The sequence below is a fragment of the Idiotropiscis lumnitzeri genome, chromosome 15 (assembly GCF_059441095.1).
Source record: "Idiotropiscis lumnitzeri isolate Australia: NSW breed Sydney's pygmy pipehorse chromosome 15, RoL_Ilum_1.0, whole genome shotgun sequence".
Taxonomy (NCBI): domain Eukaryota; kingdom Metazoa; phylum Chordata; class Actinopteri; order Syngnathiformes; family Syngnathidae; genus Idiotropiscis; species Idiotropiscis lumnitzeri.
In genome coordinates this window covers 4610788-4634653 of record NC_142405.1, presented here as the reverse complement: position 1 = coordinate 4634653, position 23866 = coordinate 4610788, and the positions used below count along the sequence as shown (strand labels likewise).

The 23866-nt window shown below is 44.3% G+C and overlaps 3 protein-coding genes across 4 annotated transcripts; 2 read left to right on the top strand and 1 right to left on the bottom strand.

Annotated features, from left to right (window-relative positions):
* Positions 1–690: 690 nt before the first annotated feature.
* On the top strand, positions 691–9780 carry slc1a9 (solute carrier family 1 member 9). Of its 2 annotated transcripts, none has more exons than XM_088316497.1 (11): positions 691–901; positions 2024–2182; positions 2759–2911; positions 3183–3439; positions 3518–3623; positions 3999–4125; positions 5605–5838; positions 6501–6695; positions 8232–8366; positions 8611–9055; positions 9532–9780. In XM_088316497.1, the coding sequence occupies exons 2-11, from the start codon at positions 2029–2031 to the stop codon at positions 9706–9708; spliced, it is 1983 nt and encodes a 660-aa protein (XP_088172623.1). In that variant the 5' UTR covers positions 691–901; positions 2024–2028; the 3' UTR covers positions 9709–9780. The 2 variants fall into 2 exon arrangements, with proteins under 2 accessions (XP_088172623.1, XP_088172622.1); XM_088316496.1 differs by lacking the exon at positions 691–901 and adding an exon at positions 910–1716.
* A 2395-nt stretch (positions 9781–12175) lies between these two features.
* kcna7 (potassium voltage-gated channel, shaker-related subfamily, member 7) lies at positions 12176–15096 on the bottom strand. Its single transcript, XM_088316902.1, has 2 exons — positions 14419–15096; positions 12176–13045 (listed from the first exon to the last, which is right to left on the bottom strand). Exons 1-2 carry the CDS (start codon positions 15094–15096, stop codon positions 12176–12178), a joined length of 1548 nt encoding a protein of 515 aa, XP_088173028.1.
* Positions 15097–17447: 2351 nt separating this feature from the next.
* bcat2 (branched chain amino acid transaminase 2) lies at positions 17448–23614 on the top strand. Its single transcript, XM_088316903.1, has 11 exons — positions 17448–17569; positions 19055–19126; positions 19459–19659; positions 20360–20470; positions 20558–20677; positions 20767–20930; positions 21331–21473; positions 21603–21688; positions 22231–22371; positions 22460–22534; positions 22804–23614. Exons 1-11 carry the CDS (start codon positions 17552–17554, stop codon positions 22843–22845), a joined length of 1173 nt encoding a protein of 390 aa, XP_088173029.1. The 5' UTR covers positions 17448–17551; the 3' UTR covers positions 22846–23614.
* The last annotated feature ends 252 nt before the right edge of the window (positions 23615–23866 follow it).

The following is a 23866-nucleotide window of genomic DNA, read 5'->3' as shown; positions in this document are numbered from 1 at the left end:
CTTTTGTTCTCCAGCATTGGGACAGCAAGCTTTGAGCTGTGTTGAAACAGTGAGGGAAGTTTGAAAACATTTGCGTTTTACGGGAAAAGATGGATATCAAACAAGAGGTCGACAGTTCAGCTTTTATGTAAGGGTGTTTACGTCTGCACATTCACTATGTACAAGAAGGCAGCTTATGTTGGAGCTGATCCAAAATGTGTTTTATGTTGCGCAGGTATGACTGATGACTGTAAAAACTGAATTTCACCGTTATTAGGCGGAATTTACAGCTCTAAAATCACCAGGAAATGTTAAAAGTGCCATCTTGGAGGTCACGTTTGCTAATGCTAAAAAAAAATAAATAAATAAATGCCACTTTAGTACATTGTCATTGATGGAAATTGAAGGTCACGTCACCAGCGCCAGCCGTCCATGCAAAGTGATGGGGGGCCCGGCGTTTTACGACACTTTTCCGATAGTTGAGCGTTGAAGAGAGTTTATAGATTTGTTTTCAAGGTATTTTCATGAAATTAGTTAATAACGTGTAAAAAAAAAAAAAAAAAAAATTATAATTTGTTTACTTGACACCACAAAGTCAAACGTTTGGTGAGTTCCCACATAGTTTCGTTCAGAAAAAGTATTAAACCCGCTAGGGACGCTAAAATCTGATGTTCCTCCCGTGCCACCTCTTCATAACCCCGCTGTCCGGCAAACAATATCGCAGCAAAGAATGACATAAGGATCGAAAAGAGGATTTGTGAAGACTACATCAGAGGAGCCTCCTCCCCTCCCCGCTACTCCTGCACATTCGACGGGAGGATTACATGCCCGCCGTCCAAACTGGACGGGACGTTCTCCGTCTCCGGGCATCACGTCGAGTGGCGGGGGTCGGAAGAGGAGGAGGAGCGCTCGAGGTCGACAGGTAACGCAGTTTTTGTGTCTGTGATTGTCCTGTCTGTTGCGTTCTAATCTGTTTGGAAAGAGGGACGGTCGGCAATCTGACGTCGACTTGGCTGGCGGCGTCCTCCAGATGTGTTTACATGAGGTAGTGGGAGTCTGAAATACAGACATGGGACGCGCTCACAATCAGAGCTTTTGTTGCGTTGGAGGCCGTGAGAATGTTGGGAGGGAAATGGGTTCTGTAACAATCCTGCGTTGAACCACGGAAATTAAAATAAGACGTTTCATATCTAAAAATGCTTGCAGATGACAAATTCTATTGTCTATGATGCCGTATAGTAGGCGTGGGAATTGAATCGAGAGAACAGAGGAGAAGCCGAACCCTTACCCGGTTTGACGAAACACTTACTCCCATAATTAGCTTATAATAACATAAGCGGATTTGAAAAGTAAATTAGCTAGCTAATTATTGTTATGGGGTTGTGGTGTCCTTTGGTAATATGGTCATTTTTTTTTCTGGCATTTCTACTTTCTTGTCATTTTGTAAAATATCATGTCTCCGCCACCGTAAATGATTGTCAAGGTGGATATTTGCTCAGGTTACTGAGATGTGAAGTTAGTGTTTCTATATTCATACAAACTCCCTAGGATATTTGTTTATTTGAACAGGTGACCTGCTGGGAGGGATTTGTCATTCAGAGGGCCACACGTTTTCGATGTTAACTTTTTCAAGGAGAGAACGACCGCTCTCGTGTGGTGTTTGGGGACCATCTGGAGCTATTTGGTAGGGCATTCGTTTTCAGGAAGCGGTGTAGATGCTGTGCCCTCTTAATCCAAGTAAGGTCATATCATACAGCTTCTGGCTCAGAAATTTGGAAGACGCACTCCAAAGACTCGCTGTCGATGTTTCGTCTAATCTGTTTTTTGTGATATGATATTGCGATATTTTGCGAGCAAGACGAAAAAAAAATCACAATAAGTCTACAAATATCAGATATATGAAATTGAAACTTTAAATAACTGTCACCTGTGCAGCATACCAGATGGCAACCATTTTGATGCGTGCCACCCACTGATGCGAAGGTACAGTATATCTCATATATGGCTGTAATTTTCACATTTCTCCTTCTCTCTGTGTCCACAGGCAGGATGACGAACCAGGCCAGAGTCAACCAGTCCAATGCCAGCAAGCCCAAGGCAGGAGAGGAAAGACGGCAAGATGACAGCACCGAGGTGGGCTACAAAGACGCCGGCCATTGCAGTCGCAACACCCACAACCTCCTGCTGGGCCTCACCGTTATGGGTATGTGTCAAAGGCAGGATGTTTATCTTGTTACTAGAAGCGAGAATTGATATGCCTCACAGAGATGTTGGCAAACAAAGTCGTAATCTACAACCGTGCACCTGATATGTCATTTGGAAAGAAAGATTCAAGTCGTGTTACGTTCACGACAAATCTGTCCGAGCTCTTCGCTTAATTTGTTGTCGTTTCGTTAAGTGGCCGAAACGGTGCTAAAGCTAATGTCACAATATTGCTGTCTTGGTAAAGTTCAACAGCTGTTATAAAAATAAATAAATAGTAATAATAAAATAACCGTTCAGAAAGCGCCATTGGACGAATTTTCGATGCTTTGCTCCACGTCCCTATTGAGGAGGCTGTTCGAATCCTGCTCTGTCCAAGTCATGTCGTTGTGTCCTCGGGCAATACACTCCACCTCCCTTACCTCTCCAGTGTCAGCTTCAGAGACAACTGAAAGCTGTCATCTAACCCCTGATTTATCCATTCATTCATTGAGCGCTGCTCCCGATACTTTTGTCGGTCCCATTGCATGAGTTCATATAATAATGCTAATACTGTGTTGTTGTGGTGGTGTGTCAGGTGTGGTGATGGGAGCAGTTCTGGGCACGCTGCTGCGCTACATGAGGGTGACGGACAGCTCAGCCCTCACCATGGTCTCCTTTCCCGGAGAGATCCTCATGAGGATGCTCAAGATGCTCATCCTGCCCCTCATCATCTCCAGCCTCATCACAGGTCAGTTTACCCTTCGTTCCGACTAATACGGCAGATTTCACGGCTCAAATTGAGGCAGAGGCGGCACCAGTTCCGATTAACGCCTCTAACTGACAAATAAAATGCATCGTACTGCATGGTCTTGAACTTTTTCTTAAATACTATCAAATAAAAACTTGTCACTGTGTTACCACAATTGCAGTCCAATAATATGTTTCAAAAATTCAGCGGGGAGGGCCAGCTCCACATTTTCCCGACAGGAGAAAACTAGAAATGATGCAATGTGTTTCAGGTCTTGCCGGTCTGGACGCTCGCTCCAGCGGCAGGATGGGCAGCCGAGCCATGGTCTACTACATGAGCACCACCATCATCGCCGCCATCCTGGGCGTCATCCTGGTGCTCAGCATCCACCCCGGAAACCCCAAGCTCAGGGGCGGCACCTCTGTCTCCTCATCACCTAAGAACCAGGAAGTCAGCAGTCTGGACGCCTTCCTGGACCTCATCCGCAACCTCTTTCCAGAGAACTTGGTGCAGGCGTGCTTCCAGCAGGTCACTTGGCTGCCTCGGTCTGTGTGTTCACGTTCTGGTGATGTCGATTGTAACTCTCGTCAAACTGTGTGACTAAAGGTCCAGACGGTGTTGAAACAGGCGGCGGTGGCGGCCGCAAACCAAACGGAACCGATCGTCGTCAGCAGAAAGAAATTAGAATACAAATGGGGCATGAACGTTCTCGGTGAGAGTACCACTATAGTCTACTATATTTTATATAATATCGTTACTCCAACTTTAACTACTTACATACCAAGTTACGTTCTGGATAACTTTTTTTTCTTTTCTTTTTTTTCAACCTCTCAGTTTTGACTAGGTCCTAGTAAACAAACTCAAAACAATGTGAAGCCACTGTGTCTTATAGATTTGGGATCTTTATTTCAAATGATTTCCATTTATTTATGAGTCATGATTTTAAAATGATTGTTGAGATCTTTGTTTTAGAAAGAGTCTATCAGTTGAGTTCTTGTCACTTCCAATGTAGGCATTGATTTCTTTTTAAACTGTTTCTCATAATATGTCTTCCATTGATTGATTGTGTTATTGCGTGTTGCTTCAGGCTTGATCGGCTTCTTCATCACCTTCGGCATCTGCATGGGCAGGATGGGCGAACGCGGCAAAGTCATGTGCGACTTCTTCAACATCCTCAACGAGATCATCATGACCATGGTGTCCATGATCATGTGGTCAGTGTCTTGCTTTCATCCTCTTACTCTTTTTAGGGCCGAACCAATACTTGCACTTGCAATATCATTGGCGTATGATAAAACGTGATTTTGTCAGAGTAAAGCTTTTAAAAAAAAAGAGAGCTTGCACAATAAACTTGAGATGCATCCACGAAATAAAACATTTTCGAGAAATCCACACTTAGCCCTAGAATAGACGTGTGTTTTTATTACGTTCGACAGTAAAAATGTGTCAATTAAAGTATTTTTGCACATTGGTCATCCTGACGCCACTTTTGCAAAACATTTCTGCTTTCGCTCACATTGGGTCAGCGTCTGCGTTATTTTGACATGCTGGAGATAGCGCACATGGCGGCTGCTGACAGTGACGGAGAAGGCAAGGGATGAACTCGCACACTGGACGCACTGTGGGAACGCGGCATCAACGGGGTTGGGGGGGTGGTTCTGCGTGAAGGACGTGGACAGATGGGATCTTGGACTCTGTGGTATGCACACATGCTCGGGGAGTAGGAACAATGTTGACTTCTCCCTCGGGGGACGGCGTGGAACATCTTCACAATGTAACCACCCAGTAGAGGCAGCAAAAGTACTCACACCCTACTTAAGCAGGATTACAAATAGGTCTCTACTTGTGTAAAAAATCCGCACTTAATTGACGCCCCCCAGCAAAGACTATAATTGCTTGTAGATGCCACAAAGAAGGTGATAAGAAACTGCATGAAGCGCCTCAACTCACTTCCTTCGTACCAAGATGTTTAATTAAGGATGTGTTCGCACACAAAATATACAAACTGGTGACGGAGTGACTTCAGCTACTGCAAGTCACTACTGTGTATTTGTGCTTCGTTGCTTCCCACCACTGAGATCCAGCAATGACATCGGAGCAACACAAAGAAAACGAGCAACACGGCAAGTCGGAGTGGAGTGGCTCAACTGCGGTGGGCGATGAAGGGGGGGGGGGGGTCCATGTGCAGCTGGTGACCAGTGGAAGCGTGCATGTTCGCATCACTCGCGCTGTGTAAACACATTAGCCAGCAGCTAAACACAGAGACCAGTGTATACAAAGACATGCATTCTATGCGGAAGACATCCATCAAGCGTGCATGCGACACACTTCGGAAAAACCACCGCCATTGGACGCCGACGGCGAAAATGCAGCTGACCTGTCGGGAGTGAATAAGCAACTGGACGGGAATCTGCGCTGTCGGTTGAAATGATAATTGATGCCATGCCGCGTTGAATACTAGTGTGTTTTTTCAACCGGAATGCAGAGTTGAGACTTCCGCCAAAGCTCAACAGATAATCTGTTATGTGTCACTTCAGACCTGTTAGGTGGCAGATGGCTGTCACAGCTCCATCTGGTGGGTCACTCCCAAACTTGGTCCCACTGCAAGTGGACTCTAACAGCATAAAGTAAAGGCATTTATGCACTGCCTAGCTGGGCTTTCTTGGCTGACAGTTGAATTTAATTTTTTGCAGGTATTCCCCAGTGGGCATTGCCTCGCTGATCGCGGGCAAGATCGCCGCCATCGGGAACCTGGAGTTGGTGGCGCGGCAGCTGGGCATGTACATGGTGACCGTCATAGTGGGCCTGGCGATACACGGGGCCCTCATCCTACCCGCCATCTTTTTCGGCATCACCCGCAAGAGCCCCTTCACCTTCTACTCGGGCATCTTCCAAGCATGGATCACCGCGCTGGGCACGGCTAGTAGGTGAGACGGATGCAATAAAGTGTTTCGTAGGTCAGCTACATTAAGAAAAAGAAAAATAAAAGTTTATTAGGCTTATTTTGGTAAATCAATTTGATTTTTTTTACTTCATTAGCTAAATTTCACATAATTGTGATATTTAATTATTTAATTTATAAATTTAAAATGCATGTGATTTTTGTAATGATAAATGTGTGTTATTTTGCTCATTTTGATGTTCTTAAAACATGTAATTAATTATTTGGTTCATGGATTTATTGTAAATGAGATTTTTCTTTTAAGAATAACCCATGTTTTTGTGCATTTTGACCAAATAATTATAAAAAACAGGATAAACGGTGCCGATACAAAGAGAGTCCAGTAGCTCCAAATGCCAAATAACCGTTATTTTTCCACATGACTTGAGTCCAAATGGGAAATCCTATCAAGGTTTCTTTCTTAATGACATTACGAGTCCAGCTTCAGCCCACCCGGGAATCAAATTCCTCTAATACACGCGCGGGATGGCCGGCGTAGCCCGGACCAGCTGTCCGGATGAGGCCCGCTCACCTTTCCGCATTATTTGGTCTCCATGCCAACCTCAGCGTCCCGTCTTCTGCCGTCTGTCTCACCTCTGCATGTCACCACCCGTCTGCCTATTTCATGTCCGTTGTGTCAATGTTTAGCGCTGGGACCTTGCCAGTGACGTTCCGCTGCCTGGAGGAGAACCTGAAGATCGACAAGCGCGTGACCCGCTTCGTCCTGCCCATCGGCGCCACCATCAACATGGACGGTACGGCGCTCTACGAGGCCGTGGCGGCCATCTTTATCGCGCAGATGAACGACATCACGCTGGATGGCGGCCAGATTGTCACTGTCAGGTCAGGCTCCAAAAATCTCACTATTTTTTTAACAATTGATTTATCTGTCAGTTAATTTTTTCGATTAATTGATGAAACCAAGACATTATTTCAAATTGACGTATTTTAAATAAAATAATGAAATAAAAACATGCTTTAATTAAATTGGATACAAAAATTGACAATTAAATAACAGTAATGCAATAATTTTAAAGATATGCAATACTTAAATTAATTCAATTGTAATACGCTATATAAATAAAGTTGCAATGTCAAATAAATTTTACAAAATTAATTGTGATTAATAAGTCCATGTTCATGATTCTCTTCTGGTTAAAAGCATAAAAGCAAATGTTTAATGAGATGATTTGACTATAAATAATAAATTATACTTCTTGTTTGATTCACAATACAATTTATAATGCTGTGACATTAAAAAAAAGAACAAAAAAAAAACAGCACACAACCCTGAAAGCCTTTCATCATACTGTATTTCATTCATGTGTGGGTTCTCTTAATGGGATTGAAATGAGAAATGTTGTGCAAAACAAAGTTACGCCAATAACAATGTAAGCTCCGTGGCAGAAGGAATACATTCCAAAGTACTGTACTACGATGTGTAGCCATGTGGCAAAGTCAATTATCTGAAGTTTCCCTTCTTGTTTTGCTTCGGATCCTAGCAGCGCTCTTTGGATGTTGTGTGCGTGTGTGTGTGTGTGTGTGTGTGTGTTTCCCATTTGCCCATAATCGATTCCTGGCGGAGGTCTTGTCTGTTCCAACCGACTTGCACTTGCTGACGAGCATTTCTTTTCTGTGTGCGCTTTGTTGTCTGTGGTTTGTCGGCCTAGCATGGTGTAATAATACCAACATTTTACTAGCTGCCGCATCTGTCTGCAGTTAAGTGGCTTTTTCAAAACGGCCCGCTTTCATGTCGCCAAAGTTCAAATCCCCCATGATGGCTCTGGGTCACGTTGACTCACAAGTCCTTTGGGAAAAGCGCAACTCGGCGGCTCGTCCGGTTCCGATGCGTGCAGATCAACATATGACCGGTCGACTTGTTCATTCCTCAGAATGATGGCAAGCTTTCGTCTGGGGTCACAGTCGCCCTGACAAATGATTCCCAGTGTGTGTGCAAGTATTTGATTAAAGACAGCTTGACCGCCAGAGTCGAACCTCTAAATACTGTATTGTCTATTGTGGTCGAGAGACGCTCGTAAAAAATTCGACGCATTGCCGACTATCGTCTTTGCGGATGTATCAGGTTGGTTGTCTAGAAATGTGTCAGCAGACACTGAAGAAAAAAAATGCTAAAATTGCCAAAGATGCTTCAAAAGAGGCTACAAAAAAATTTTAAAATCAAGACGTACTCGCCGTCTTTGAATATCGCGAGCAGGTCTGTTTTTGCTTGTTTATACTTGCGCGCACTCATGGCTGACAACGAGGCTCTCTTCAGCGGCCACACAAATAATCATACGTCTACTTCCCGAATGGGCTCAAGTTCTTTCGGATCTAAAAACTGACACATGTCCTTGACGCGGTTGTCCTTTGTCATGCCAGCATGACGGCCACCCTGGCCAGCGTGGGAGCGGCCAGCATTCCGAGCGCCGGATTGGTCACCATGCTGCTGATCTTGACGGCCGTGGGCCTGCCCACGCAGGACATCAGTCTGCTCATCGCCGTCGACTGGCTGCTGTGAGTCTGAAGGGATTTAGCGCTTTGTGTTCTTAACACGGGAAATACATGTGGAGATATAGAGCGCAATGTGACTAAGCAAGACTGGATGACTTGACTTATGAGATGCCTTACCCAAGTAATGACTTGTCTTTAAAATTTGAGGAGGTACTCCACCGACTTGATTTTTGCCACAGTAACTTGGGACTGACATTTGAAGGTTAAGACTCGAGAATTACTTCTGACCTCACCCTCTACCACTCAGTGACCGGATGCGCACCTCCATCAACGTTGTGGGCGACTCGTTCGGGGCCGGCATTGTGGACCACTTGTCCAAAGCGGAGCTCCAGGAGATAGATGCGGCCGAAATGCAAATCCTCCCGGTGGAGGAGGAACTGGATTTCATCCCGCCGCCTCCCATCCTCACCGAGATGGACCTGGTGGACCCGCTCAAGCCCCCCGAGCTGCCCCCCCGTTCGCCCCGCCCTCCCAAGCAAAACCACCACGGCCACATCCTGTCCCAGTCCCACTCGGTCACCTACTCGCCTTCCCGTTCTATCCGTTCCCCGTCGCCGCGCTCTATCCGTTCGCCTTCCCCGCGTTCCGTGTGCTCCCACTCCCACTCCCCTCGGCCTTTCCGCGCCCACTCGCCTCGCCTCCTCTGCAGGACGGAGCCGGGCTACTGCGCCCTGCCCAGCCACGACAACCAGGTACCAGCATGCTTTGTGCTCCTTAGGGATGACTCTAAATGATTGGGTGCGTATGTAAGAAGGGTATGCAGGTCGTCGGGTGGGTGAGTAGCTAATTTGTTTGATTGGTAGCAATCCGATAGATTTTAGTTTATAAGGGTAGCTGGATTGTTGGTAGGTAGGTAGGTAGGTTAGTTAAGATACATAGATGAGTTCTTACTGATAAATAGTTTGGTAGCTCAATTGTTGGTAGGTAGGCTGGATAGATACCAAAAAAGTAGATAGGTAGGTGGATAGATTTCTAGTTGGGTAGATTGCTCGAGACCTATCGTCGTCAAGTGAACATATTGCATAGTATAGGTCCAGAAATGGGTAGGTTGGTGGATAGAATAATGAGTCGATGGTTGCACATATGCCGTAAATAAGTATGCGACATTTAAAAGTGTGATGTAATAATCAGTTAACATCATAACTTGCGTGTGTGTGTGGTCCCTTAGCTCCCCGCACTGCCTCGCTGCTACCGGGACCGTGACCGCCTGCATCGAGAGAGCGAGACGGAGGAGGAGGAAGAGCGAGAACGGGAGCGTGTTCTGGGCGAACCCAGCGATGGCGAGGAGAGCGACGACACCGCGTACGACCGGCGGCACGCCATCCAACCGTGCGACCTGCCGTGAAAACAAACGTCCACTTGGTTCAATTCATGTTACACTAAAAACACTAAAATTATTAAATTAATTTATCTCGCACTGTCTTGGAGTTTTTTTTGTTGTTGTTGTTTTGTGTTTTAGTCTGGGTTTTATCTTGTTGGATCGTACACCTCCCACGTCCTGACTCCGCTTGAATGCCTTTCTTTTTTCTTTTTTCTTTTTTTTTTTCAACGCGGCAGGTCTTCTACGATTGTGTCTGTGCATGCGCACGCGCAATAAAAACCCACTCCTCCAAGAGTTCCTTTAAGAGCAGCGTTTTCTTTTTACCTTCTGTGGGAGGATTTTCCGTGAGAAAGGGGGTCACACGTCACGGTTCAAGATGAAAAAATAAAAAAAAATCACAAAGAAATTACTGGACAAACACACGCACACGGGCATGCACACCATTGATGAGACAAAGATACACATATCAACACACTTAATCCTCTCAAAGAAGATGGAGCGATGGTAGATGGGGAGCGGCAGATGGCCAGAAAGACGTCAATCCTTCTCATTCTTCCCAGACAGCATAAGAGCGCTGGATGATTGCATTGCCGGCCTGGTGTGTGTGTGTGTGTGTGTTTGTTTGTTTGCGTGTGTGTTGACAAGTGAGGTGGAGGTGGAGGTGAAAGTTTGATGATGTTCTGACGCATGTTATTCAATCTTGGCGCAGTGGCGCACTAATCTGGCAGGTCGCACGTCAATGTATGACGATATGCAACAGAAAATGACTCACAAAAGCGAGGTTTTTGTGTGCGCGTGTGAGTGTTTACTGCTGTCATTGTCATTTATAGGAAAAAGACGCTCAAGGGCAAGGCATGGTTGGAAGCATTTTTTTGGGTTGTACTGTGGACGGATAGATATAGGGATATACTGTATGTACTTGACGATGACACAGGTAGTTTGTTGCAATTGGTAGGTAGGTAAGTAATCTGTAGATCAGAGGGTGAGTAGATGGATAGGTGGGTATCTTGGTAGATATGTGGGTGAATTGAAGAAAATTATGGGGTGGGTTGGTAAGTATATATGTTGATAGTTCAAGTAAAAGGTTCACTATGAAATCTAAGCCCGGACCTAATGTATACATTTTCTGTCTGGACTGTACTTCGTTCATGCTGAGCAACAGTGACCTCTACTGCCACTCGTGGTAATTACACCACTTGCATTTGACCAGCTGTCCTCGCCATGAAAACTATTGGATTTATCGTCTGTTCTGTTGAACAATCCATGGAGCCTATTCTGTCAGAGACTTCTGTGCAGTTGATTTAGTACGATGTAAGCAAAAATCTGATTTATATGACAAACAAAACATCGTAAATAGCGCTTAAATCTGTTTTACACAATTACGTATTCCCAAATCTTCGTTTGTTTTTTTTAAACATCAAAGCCTATTTGAGTCACCGCAAACGTTGGCAGCTTTTGTGTGACATTCCAGAACTAAACGCTCTCTTCTGGTTGGGATTGACTTAAAACAACACACATGTACAGACAGATTCATTATTAATCAATTATATGTGTGAGGGGTTATGAAATATGAATCTAAGGAGATCCACTATTCATACGTCGGCCTCTGCTGTTGCTAATTAAGGTCAGCAGAAGATTACACACTGGCGCTGTCTCGTAATCACAAGGATAAATATTTCTAAATTAGAAGCAAAAGTGAGTATTCATCACGCGTACCTAATGAACTGTCCTTATGGGACTCTTGGCCCGAAAACGTCAATTGTGACTTTTTGCGTCAAAACAAAGCAAATCAAAGAACCATGTGGAGTCCATTTGCATGATGATTCTTTCAAAAAGGATGTTGATATTGGTTGATGTCACCGCCTTGTAAATGAGAAGCAGCAGCTGGACCGGCGAGATGGAATGACAACATGTGTGGTTCATATAGTGATGTCTCTCTTTATTTTCACCTCTGTAAAACATAAGACTCTCAACTCCGCTATAAAAGGAGTCATATGTATATACGTGGTGTGTAAAGAGGACAGTGGCACATTCTGCTCACGTCACGAAGGCAACAGGTGCATTCCAGCAAAGAAACGTATTAACACTCAAGGTCATGCAATTATTTGCACTTGTTACTCTAGACCAGCAAACGGAAGCTTTTTGCCTCACAGAGCAGACAAGAATTCTGGTGCATCCTAATGACCATATCGCTTTATCTTGAGCTGGGATACTTTTCATTTCCCGTCAACTTTGCTGAATCACACATATCACTCGTGCAGGTGCCCCAAAAATGTCATTTTACAGCATTGACCTGTTCAAAGAGCAAAAAAGTGTGTTGCAAACTTAAAAATCGTAAAATACGCAATGGCCTTCAGTAGAGCACAGCTTGGGAAAGGGTTAAACTGATGTTCTTCGGTATTTCTGGGGTCTGGCTTAGCCGGAAGTCATTTCACGTTTATAAGGTTGATTTTGGGGTTCTCACTGTCCATAACCCGCTTCTGTGGTTCCTTCACACCTGAGTGACCAGAGGTTCTCTGAGGAGAATATTCCCAGCGCCAAGATCTCCATCTGATTTGCTGTTCCTTCCGTAAAGCGGTACGCTTTCCCGTGTGTCCTCAGGCCCTTCATCCATCTCTTCCTCGCCATCTTCATCATCGTCCTCCCAGAGAGACATGGACACGTGACGATACTCGCTTGTGTCGTCCCGCTCCATCTCGCGGTGGTAGAAATAGCTGAAGTTGGACACGATCACGGGCACGGGTAACGAAATGGTCAGCACGCCGGCAATGGCGCACATGGAGCCCACCAACTTGCCGCCCACCGTCTCCGGGTACATGTCGCCATAGCCTACTGTCGTCATGGAAACCACGGCCCACCAGAAGGCCTCAGGGATGCTGGTGAACGCCGTTTTGGGGCGGTCCACCTCGGCAAAGTAAACGGCGCTGGAGAAGAGGATGACTCCGATAAAGAGAAAGAAGATGAGCAGTGCGAGTTCTCGCAGGCTGGCCTTCAGCGTCTGGCCCAGGATCTGGAGACCTTTGGAGTGTCGAGACAATTTGAAGATCCTGAAGACCCTCACTAGACGGATGACCCGGATGAGGGCTAGCGACACGGAGGGCTGCGCCCCTTTGTCCCTGGCCAGCTCCGTGCCCAGCGTGACGAAGTAGGGAATGATGGCGAAGAAGTCAATGGTGTTCATGACGTCCTTGAAGAAATGCGTCTTGCTGGGGGAGCAGCTGAAGCGCATAATGAGCTCGAAAGAGAACCAGCAGATGCAGATGGTCTCAACAATGAAGAAGGGGTCCTGGAAGGGGGCGAAGACCGTCGAAGTTGGGAGGGTCTCGTTGCTGACACCTGAGTGAGGAACGCTGGTGAACCTCTGAAAGACAAAGACTAGCTTCAGACCGAGGAGGAAATCAATTAATGACGTGTAAACCATAAGTAAGTCTGAATTTGTAATCTTCCTTCTGATTTGTTATCAGTATCTCTACATGTGATCGTTTTATTCATCAACGCTGGCGGGACGCACAGAGTATATATGAAGAGTACCGGGAATGGTAATTGGTCAATTTCAAGGCTCGGGATGATGCAACATCAAAAGCAACCTCGGTACCCTACTCAAGGATCCTTTGCCAAGTTCTCCGGGGACTGGGGATCGAATCATGCAACCTTTGGATTGAAAGCCAGTCTCGTCTGGTTTGTTTCAGTTCTGTGCCATCTTTTTCAGCATTTCCAATTGTCAAAAGTTCCAAACTAGCCAATCTGTCCTTATTTTCAGCACCCTTTTGATGGGGTATGATGTACTGAACGCCGATAGGTTTCTGCCAATTATCGAAATGGTGAGATGGTCATGTCAGAAAAAACCAGGATGGAAGTGGTTTCTTCGCCATTAACATATAGCGCTCCTCCGCTTTCGCTTGATGCATGTTCATTTTCTACCCGGACTTGAATTTCCTGGTCTATATTTAAAAAGATGGACTTGAGTTTCACGCCGACTAACTTGTTCTCTGGGAAGTGGAGGACATGACATGACTTGGCACTAACGAGGTGAATTGAGTTACAGTTGCAGGTTTGTGGTTATCTCGGCGCTCCACTTGTATTTCTCGCAGTCCTGACTGTCCAGACTTCCTTATTTTTTCTTGAGATCTCTCACCCATCACTCTAACCGAAAATCCTTGTCAAAGCCTGACCCCTAACAATCCTTCCTAAAACTCTCAACCAAATTAAAACCCGACGCCTACGTCAGACCTTAACCCTTAACTCCAACCTTTAGCTAAGTCACATTTTTAACCCTAACCCCAAACAATCTCACTCTTGACCCTAATCCAAATCAAAAGCTTAACCTCCAAAAGCCTTGCATGATTTGCTTTGGTGACCGTCATGTCATCATAGTTCTGTTTTCAGCGTGTACACGTTTATTAATACACAGAATCATATCTGGATGGCTTATCCTTCGTCTATATTTAGGGGTCTTCATCTCAGAGGGGTAACACGAGAGCGCCTCATCTGCTTTCCTTGCCTCGATGCACTTGGCTCTACTCTACCTCCACTTCTGGAATATCGTCTCCATCTAAATGTGCTCTCCCATCCTGACTTGTCGATATGGACTTGCTTAGTCCGCTTCCTGGATATGCAAGGAAAGCGCTTCCGTGAATGTAACAGACGGTATACGTTTTCGAACTGTGGGACAAAATCTGAGAAGAGTTTGAAAGTATTGAAAAGAATTGTGAATGTGTTGGCGTTCCCACGTACCTCCCTCTGCTCTCGCTCGTTCCTGAACTCTGGCAGCGTTTCCAGGCAGAAGATGAGGATGGAGATGATGATGACTAAGACGCTAACGATGGCGATGATGCGGGCGGCGCTGGATGACTCGGGGTACTCGAAGAGCATCCAAAGGCGGCGCCGCAGCTCCCCGCTGGGCAGAACTCGCTCCTCCTCCTTGGGGAAGCCCTCATCCTCCTTAAAACGGTCCAGGATGTCTTCGCCCAGCTGGTAGAAGCGGAGCTCCTCCAGAAACACGTCCAGCGGCACATTGGCAGGTCGCCGCAGTCTGCCGCCTGACTGGTAAAAGTACAGGATGGCCTCGAAGCACACCCGGCTGCGGTCGAGGAACATCTCGTTTCGGATAGGGTCAAAGTAGCGCAGCCGCTTTCGGTGGTCTCCCAGTAGGGACTTGGGAAACTGCGCGACCGTGCGCAGCTGGGTCTCGTAACGCATGCCCGACACGTTGATGGCCAAGCGCTCGGTTAGGGCCCAGCCTCTCCTGCATGGTAGACGTCTCTTGCCCCGTTTGGTGTCATCACCTGATGGGGGAACCTCCACCTTTCCGCTGGCCTTCTCCTGCCGATTGTGCTCATCTTTGGTCCTCTTATCCTCGTCCTCTGAGGAAAGCTTGTCTTTGCTTTCGCTGTGCTTGTCTGGACTCGCCATTCCTCAACCTTGAACCACAACAAGAGCAATTTGAAAGACTCAAAATCCACAGAGTTGATCCTTTAAGCCAGAGGTTTCGTTTTTTTGTGACAGGCCATGTTGTTGTTATGGGTTCTGTCAGAGAGCAGTTATGATGTGAAACCATGATTGGTGGCATATTGGTGCCAGGGAACCGACTGAGTTGAGTTTTATTTATAGAAAGTAGTCCTTCGCCAAACTCTTGGTGCCAAGGAATCATGTTGAAATGAGTTGAGGAGTTTCCTTTGAAAATGTAGAGTTTTGCCACAGTCTTGCGGCATCCGTGGGCAGTTTTAAACATTTTTAGACTCATTTGACATCAATTGCTTGATGATTTTTTTCTATTCATGGCAGCAATTGCTTGCGGACCCCGGGAATGTGAGAACCCCACTTTGAGAATTTCTTCTCTAAATAACAGGAAATGACTCTTACCTTGGTGATTCCAGTGAGTTCAACGAATGAGCGTCACCCCCATAACCGCCAGCCGCTCAGGGTGCCATCGCAGCTCACCCGTCCCTCTTTGGGCGGCCCTGCATCCCCTCAAACATGCCGATGATGTCCAGTCGGCTCCTCTTTGCAGTCCTCCACTGAGTGTGGTGGGAGGATGGGGGTCAGCGCTACCTGGTGTTAATCTGCGATCGTTCAGCGTGTTTGTGGGTCACTTGATTGTGACGCCCCCACACTCACTCGCTTGCCTGCTCACTTTCTCTCCCTCTACGTTCGTCAGGAAATGCTGTAAGGCCGAAATTTAATCTTCCAGCTTCTCCAAAGGCCAACACCGCCGCTGGCTCTTTGCCTGCTTTGCCCCTGGAGAACACCAACACACACACACACACAAGCACCCAACATACTGCACATGACTGCACAAAAATTATTCAGATGTCAGAAATCCTTCCTTTTTTTAAATGCACTTCTGGTTCATTTCGTCTTTCTGTATAAGTTATTTTTATTAAGGGTGACTCCATCTTAATTATGAACTAATCCAATTATTGCTGATGTACATTCTTTGTTTAGGTTTATTTATGCTATGTAATTAAATACTATATAAGAACATTATAATCCTCTGCGTGACCTGTTGCCTCACAAACTTGATTTGATCAATATCTGTGCTGACATCATTAGGTAGAAATTATGTACTTAATTTTTAGTCCACCAGAGGGAGACAATTCCCATAGCACCAGGTTTGAAGTCCCAAAAATCTTGTGCCAGTCTTGTTTGCTTTGAAATATTGCCTCAACTATTTTTTTTTTACTTGTAACACGACAATTAAAAATTTTTAACAGTGCTTGAATTCATCATCAAATGCGACCTGGTGGCATTTTCAAGGTTCAATTCACATTTTTGGTCATGACCTCATCCAATCACGTATTGATAATATAATTTCAGATTTGGAAAGAGGTCATCGGGGCTTTAGATTGTTTCAATTGAAATATAAAACAGTTACAGGTGTGCCGCCGCCACAGCCTGCCAGCCAACCCACAAGGCAACCTGGTTGATCCTGCCAGTATGCTTGTCAAAAAGATTAATGTCATGCAAGTCGAAGTGCACACGTCCATAACAGAAGCCAGTGCTGCGTCTGCTGTCGTGATAGTTGGGGGGGGAATAAACCCTGACCGAACATGCAAACCCTGTTTTGAAACCCTAACACTGTCTTGAAACCCTAACCCAGGTTTAAAACTGTAACTTATAACCATAAACACTTGTTTAAAACACATACCCGGGCTGAAAATCTTCATTTGAAACCTATACCCAGTTTTAAAACCCTAATGCTAACTTGTAACCTTAACCTAAGATTGACTCACTTGAAACCCTGACCCATTTGAAAAGCTAAAGCAGGCTTGAAACTTAAAACCCTAAATCCTTTATAAAACGCGTATCCTTGCTTGAAACCTTAATTGTGTACCATTTTTAAGTTATTTCAATTATTCTCATATTCGGTTTCTTATGATGATTTAACTAGTTTTTCTTTTATTTCTATGCAGTGCATTTTATACTTTTTGCAACGTGTAAATAATACGTAGAAACATTGTATTTAGAGCCTCACACAAAGGATGTAATGTTTTAAAATATCTTTTTCTTGTCTGACAGCCAGGACCCTCCCCTCCATCAGCCAATCAGCTATCGTTTCTCATACAGGTGTAGCCAATCAAAAGTGACGCTCGAGTCACTCCTTCGTTGCGCTTCATCAATGGAACTTATGTCGACGCCACATTAAAAGCAATAATTAAAAAAAACGATTTATTCACCTCACCTGTATCATTCCACAAAACAAACCAATCATTGAATGATTATGAATTCCTATTCTAAAGTGTTATTTTAAAGGGTTTATTCTTTGTCCCAGTGCGCCTGAAGGCGTGAAACTGGGAAACCGGAACCTTTCCGCGTTTGTTTCCTTACGACTAAATAATCAGTGAGCACACAGCGCAGCAGAGCGGAGATGGCTGCTTTCCGATCGGTGAGTCCAAAGGCGAGCAATGTCGTCGTTATCTGTTTACCTTGTCTGGTTAATGTCTCACCTGAAGCGCGCCGATAACAAGCAAATAAAGATAACGACTATAAAAGGCGATAACAGAAAAAAAAACATTTCAATTGCTGCGCTGGGGCTACCGAGTCTCGCCAGAGGGACATGGACATCGCAGTTGTAAATATGGGAATTTTCGCGTTTCTGCCCCAAAGCACAAAAGCGAAGACTCTGTGACACGGACGAAATTACGTGTGGGAAAGTTCACAATTCACTTTTTAAATCGGCGTACTTCACAAAGTCTGTAACATATAACGGACGAAAAAAATGCCCTTTTAACGCGATCCGACGCGACGCAGAACTCTATGCATTCCATTGAGTTAAATCAAAGCGACGTGCTAATCCAAGATAATACGTCGCATACATTACAGTCGATTCTGCAATTTGATTTTCGCAATGGCCTAGGTATTTCTCCGTTTTTTTTATACTGTTGCGTAAACGTTAATTTTCGTCGTCAAAAGTCGTAGTAAATGTCAATAAAATAGAATAATCTGCTAGTTGTAACTAAATTGACAAGCGTTTACATTTTCTTATTTGAAAAACACCATTCTGCGAGAATTTTTCTCACTTTTAATTTATTAATGCGACTGCATGTCATGACGTCATCGTGCCGCGTGACGGCAACACTAATCCAAGTTGCATTAGTCACAGCCTGCGGTTGGGAACAAGTGAGAAAGACACGTTAATTATTTTTATTTTTGTTGAATTTGCCGTCTCATTCGGATATTTTTTCTCTTGAGTGATTTTTCTGTATGTGGTGTAAAATTTGTTAATTATTTTTTTTAAAAACAGACATAAATACACATAGTGGTGTAACATCACATGCCTATTCTTGCATGTAAAAGTTATGCATGCACCTTTTATGTGATTCATTAATAGAATAGAATAGAATAGAATAGAAATCCCTTTATTGTCATTGTACTCAAGTGTGCAACGAGATTAGAGGTTGATAAACACATGTTATTGTATTTTAATGCCTTATGCGGTGTTGAAAGCATGAATAATTTTATTGTTCGTGAACCTGCGGAATGGAAACAAAAAGCCACGATGGTCACTGAAGTAACTTGAAAGTGACATCAGTGGTAATAAAGAAAAATGGAGCAAAATAACAAACCTTCGAGCCCTGAATTTATTACCAAGTATCAGTTCTCAAATTTAAGTACTTGGACTCGTACTCAGTCTGCAAATAATCGTATGCTTGCGTCCCTAATTCCCACTGAATTAATTTCAGCAAACAACAGTTGATCATATTTACACACCCATGACTTTTTTTTCCTATCCACTGGGAAGTGTGTCAGGTTTCTATTTATAGCACGGCGACACGCTGCGAGCTGATTGGTCAAGAGCGTCGCACACCCACCGGTCGGCTGCGCACACAACAAGCTTGCTCACCTCTGCTGACTTTTTTGTGTCTTTCAGGTGGTCCACAGCAGGTTGAGGTCCACGCTTCCTGCGGCCTTGGCGCCGCGCCGCCTCTCTAGCACCTTCAAGGTAACGCGCCGCAAAGCATCATGGAACCCTGGATGTGTGGTTCCCTCCCACCACGAATCTGACATTTTGCTTTTCCACATGCTCTCCCCTCTCTGTTTAATTCTTCCTAATTGAAGCACGTGTCTTTGGAATGTGTCAACAGTAGAAGGGACACACTGCAGCAAAGGCGGAATCTATCATGATAAAATTGTATATTTTTGAGAAAAATGACAAAGCGTGTCCCTCCTACTCCTGGTCATCATAATGATGTAATTGTCATATTGTAAAACAAATGAAGCGAGCATGCCCGTGTCGCAATCAATCTCTGTCGTTATGGTTGGGGCGCCGACCAGGCCGCCGACCTGGTCGTGGAGCGCAACCCGAAACATGCGGCCAAGCCCGACCCGACCGCGCTGGTGTTCGGGAAGCACTTCTCGGACCACATGCTGACCGTGTCGTGGTCGGCCGACGGCGGCTGGGACGTCCCTCGCATTAAACCTTTCCAGAACCTTTCGCTGCACCCGGCCAGCTCCGCTCTGCACTACTCCATCGAGGTCAGTAAGGCACAGAAATTGTGGCATAGGCGTCTCCTCACAGCTTCGACGTGATTTTCTGTATCTCTGTCTCATTATGCAATATTGCGTATTTGGGAATTTAACAAAACAGATGCAAGTTTACCTCAAATGTATTAGGAAAAAAAAACTCATTTGCATCTACCTTCATAGTCATGGTAGTCAATGTTTTATACATTTAATACATTTCAGAATTAAAATAATTGGAGAGATGGATGTTGGCCTCATACACAATTCATTTCTTAATTAATTTTAAGAAATTATTTAGTTGACCTCAATTGTGGTTAAAGACGTTGCAAAAATAAAAAAATAAATAAAAATATAACTTCAGCAAATATTTTTATGGAATTAAAAATCTTACCTAAAAAGGTTTGGAAAAACAATATTAAAAAATTATTAATTTTTAATTTTTTGTCAAAAAGGTTTTATTGACCTGAAATGGTATTTAAAAGAATTTCATGATTTTTTTGGGGGGGGTGTTTTTTTAGACAGACCTCAAAAGTACTTGAAAATAAATAATTGAACCCATTACGCACAAAAATTTGTTCTGAAATGAGTTACCATAGGACCTCCTTCTTCAACTTGAACAAATGACATCTTGGAAGCTTTTTTTTTTTTTTCTTTGCTTGGAACATTACTGACCTCGTCGTCGTTGTCTTCGTCGTCACCGCCAACGTGTCAGCTGTTCGAAGGCATGAAGGCGTTCCGCGGCGTGGACAACCAAGTGCGTCTCTTCCGGCCTATGCTCAACATGGAGCGCATGCACCGCAGCTCCGAGCGCAGCTGCCTGCCCGTGAGTTCACACATCGGCCCGTTTCGGATGCACACTTTTTTTTTCTTATTTTTTTTTTTGTATGACGGTTGTCGCCTTGTTTTACAGTTGTTCGACAAAAGCGAACTGCTGACATGCATCAAGAAGCTGGTGGAGTTGGATCGGGAGTGGGTTCCGTACTCCCAGGAGGCCAGCCTCTACATCCGGCCCACCTTCATCGGCACCGAGGTGAGCCGCTTGGGGAACCTTCGTGCAAATCTCATCTCACCGTCGCTGTCAGTTGATTCATCTGTCCGTGCGCGTCTCCATGTTTGCAGCCGTCACTGGGCGTGACTCGAGCCAGCCGAGCGTTGCTGTTTGTGATCGTGGGCCCGGTGGGGCCGTACTTCCCCACGGGCTCCTTCAACCCCGTCTCGCTGCTGGCCGACCCGTCGTTCGTGCGCGCCTGGAAGGGAGGGGTCGGCGCCTACAAGATGGGAGGGTGAGTCGCCCCGCTGGCTTGAAATGACAGTATGGTGGACTCCGTCTTCCTCTTTCGTAGGTCAACACACTCTTCATCTTATCGACGGGTTAGCGGAAATTTGCGTTGATACTACAGTAAGTTGACAGCTTTAAAACGTGCAGAGAGACACTCAAAATGAGACTTACCTACATACGGTCAAACGCATCAACTTTTGCCATTTAGTGATTTTGTAAAACCGCAACAAGTCAATATTTGTATAGTTTAGTGAAATGTTAGAGTTATTTGTGTTGGGCGCAATTCTATTTGACAAAATATCTTTTCAAGTTGTCACAAAGTTGTTTTTCTTGTTAATCAGGTCACATCTAGTACTTTTTTTTTTTTTTTTTTTTTTGCGTGCCAACGATTGCGTCTCTTGCAGCAACTACGGCCCGACCATCGCGGTACAGAATGAGGCGGTTCAGCGCGGCTGCCAGCAAGTTTTGTGGCTCTACGGCGACAAAGAGGAGATCACCGAGGTCGGGACAATGAACCTCTTCATCTACTGGACCAATGACAACGGAGGTACGAAAAGCCTCGCAGCAAATAAACCGAGCCCTGTCGCCAGTAGGAAATACAAAAAAAAAAAGGCGAATAAAGGAATTTGGAATTGACTTTTTATAAGACCATGGACTTGATAATTTGACATTGTAGAGAAAGAGTTGTTGACGCCGCCGCTGGACGGCATCATCCTTCCCGGAGTCACAAGGCAGTCTCTGCTGGACCTGGCCAGAACTTGGGTCTGTTTTTTTTCTCATGTCTTCATTCAAATGTTTTGCTTTTGATGAGCAGCATGAAAAAAATATTGCTTGATGGATTCATTGTAAATGTGAACAAATACAATATTCGGAAGATAGTTTTTAATTAAGTAAATTCCTTTTAATTTTGAGAAATAATGGTTCATTCTAATTCAGTGAATTAATGATACAAGTAATTCAAATGAAAAAATGTTTTGTTTCAAAAAATCTAATTATGTTACAGATTTTTATTTGTCACTGGTTACATTTTTTTTTTTTTTTAACTTCATCTCCGAAGGCAGGTTAAGTGTGCAAATGTATTTATTTGATCCATGCATTTTAAATGATAAATGTAAAAAAAAATAGTAAAATAATGTTTGTTATTTTTGATGAATTCACTTCTCATATGACTACATAAACATAAACCGCCAAATTTAAGTAAATTTGAACTCCTAATTGGATTCTACTCTATTAATCAACGATCGTGAAATGAATGATGAGTATTGAGCAAATGCAAATGTTGACGTGGACGCGTTTGTGTGCAGCGCGAGTTCAAAGTGACGGAGCGCGCGATGGGCATGAAGGAGCTTCTGGACGCGCTGGACGCCGGCCGGATTCTGGAGGTGTTTGGCGCCGGTACCGCCTGCGTGGTGTGCCCCGTGGGCAGCCTCCTTTACCGAGGCCAGGTGCGCCTCTGATCTATTTATTTTGGGTTGGTGAGCGCCCCCTTGTGTCCAAATTGAATACTGACCCCCTCCCTTCCTCTCTTCTCAGACGTACAACATCCCAACCATGCAGAATGGACCGGACCTGGCCAAGAGGTTCTACAAAGAGCTCACAGATATTCAGGTGAGTGCCGGAACACGAGCGCGGCCTTGCACACTCATAAATGGCTGCCAAATTCACCTAAAAATGTCAAAGTTACATTCTAACATGATAAATATCAACGTCATAAATTTTAGATTTTAGCGTGGTAAAGTTTGGCTTCCGGTTCAAGTGCTTTTTTGTGACAAGCTACGTAAATAGTGTTAAAAAGACTATTTTAAGGTTCTCTGCTCCAACCCTAAGTTGTTTAAATGACAAAAGTCACGTGTTCTTCTCTTGTTGTCTTTTCACAGTATGGACGCAAGGCCAGCGAATGGGCACCTGTGGTAGCTTAAATTTCTTTTGCACTAGGCAGTAGACTCAAACAGTTACATGCCATAATTCCACTTTGGACCACCAGTTACCCCACCTCTCCCCTCGTCTGCTCTTTTTCTCTTTCCCGCCATCTCCCAAACCACTAATGCACTCCTGCCACTTGACAGAGACAAGAGACTGATAGCCAGTGGTCTTGGAGCAATAACAACTGTTATGCAACAACACGGCTCCACTTTATAAATAGAATGTAATATAGATGTGATATAGAGCACAATGTTCCTCCTCCTGTAGACGCTAGTTGTAGTTCAGTGTTGAGCTGCATTGCGGTGTGGTGCTTTTAAACTGTTACTGTGGACAAATGGGGCCACTTTGCACTCCCAGTCGGCGACGACGAGCGAACGCACACTGAAAGGCCCAAACGGAGATTAGTGCGAGCAAATGTTGTTCTTGTTTTTCTATGTTTTTAAATGACACAAGAAATGAGCTCAGGCATCTTGTGGAAATGGACTTCTCTGTAATGTCATCAAGTGCCTGCTGACCGACGTTTGGTCGGTCAGCGCGTCTTCCGCTGAATACTTTCCAGTAAACTGCTCCTTTCGATGTCCTGTTTATGTTTGGTCAATATTATTTTTACATTAAAACCCATTTGAGGCTCCTGCTCTGATTTTGAAAAATGGACAAATTATTTGTAGGTGTGTTTTAAGAATGTTTTCAATTTGAATAATTAAATGTTATGTAATGCAAGTTATTTGCAACAAAGCAAGTTGATCAAATAAAATGTTAAATGTACTTGGTCAATATTGTTTATTCTGTCACACAGTACATTCTAAATGTGTAAATGTTAACCACTTATTGTTAAATACATTAGTTTTTAGTACTTCAATACACTTTAAAGACAGTTAAAAAAGTCCCTTTTTTATGTTGAATTTTATAAACCCATTTGCGGCAAATGATTTAACTTTGAGTAAAAATATCACGATTTATATTCCAGTCATTATTACTAGTCATATAGTTTTTCCCTTTAATTTTTTGTGGGATTTT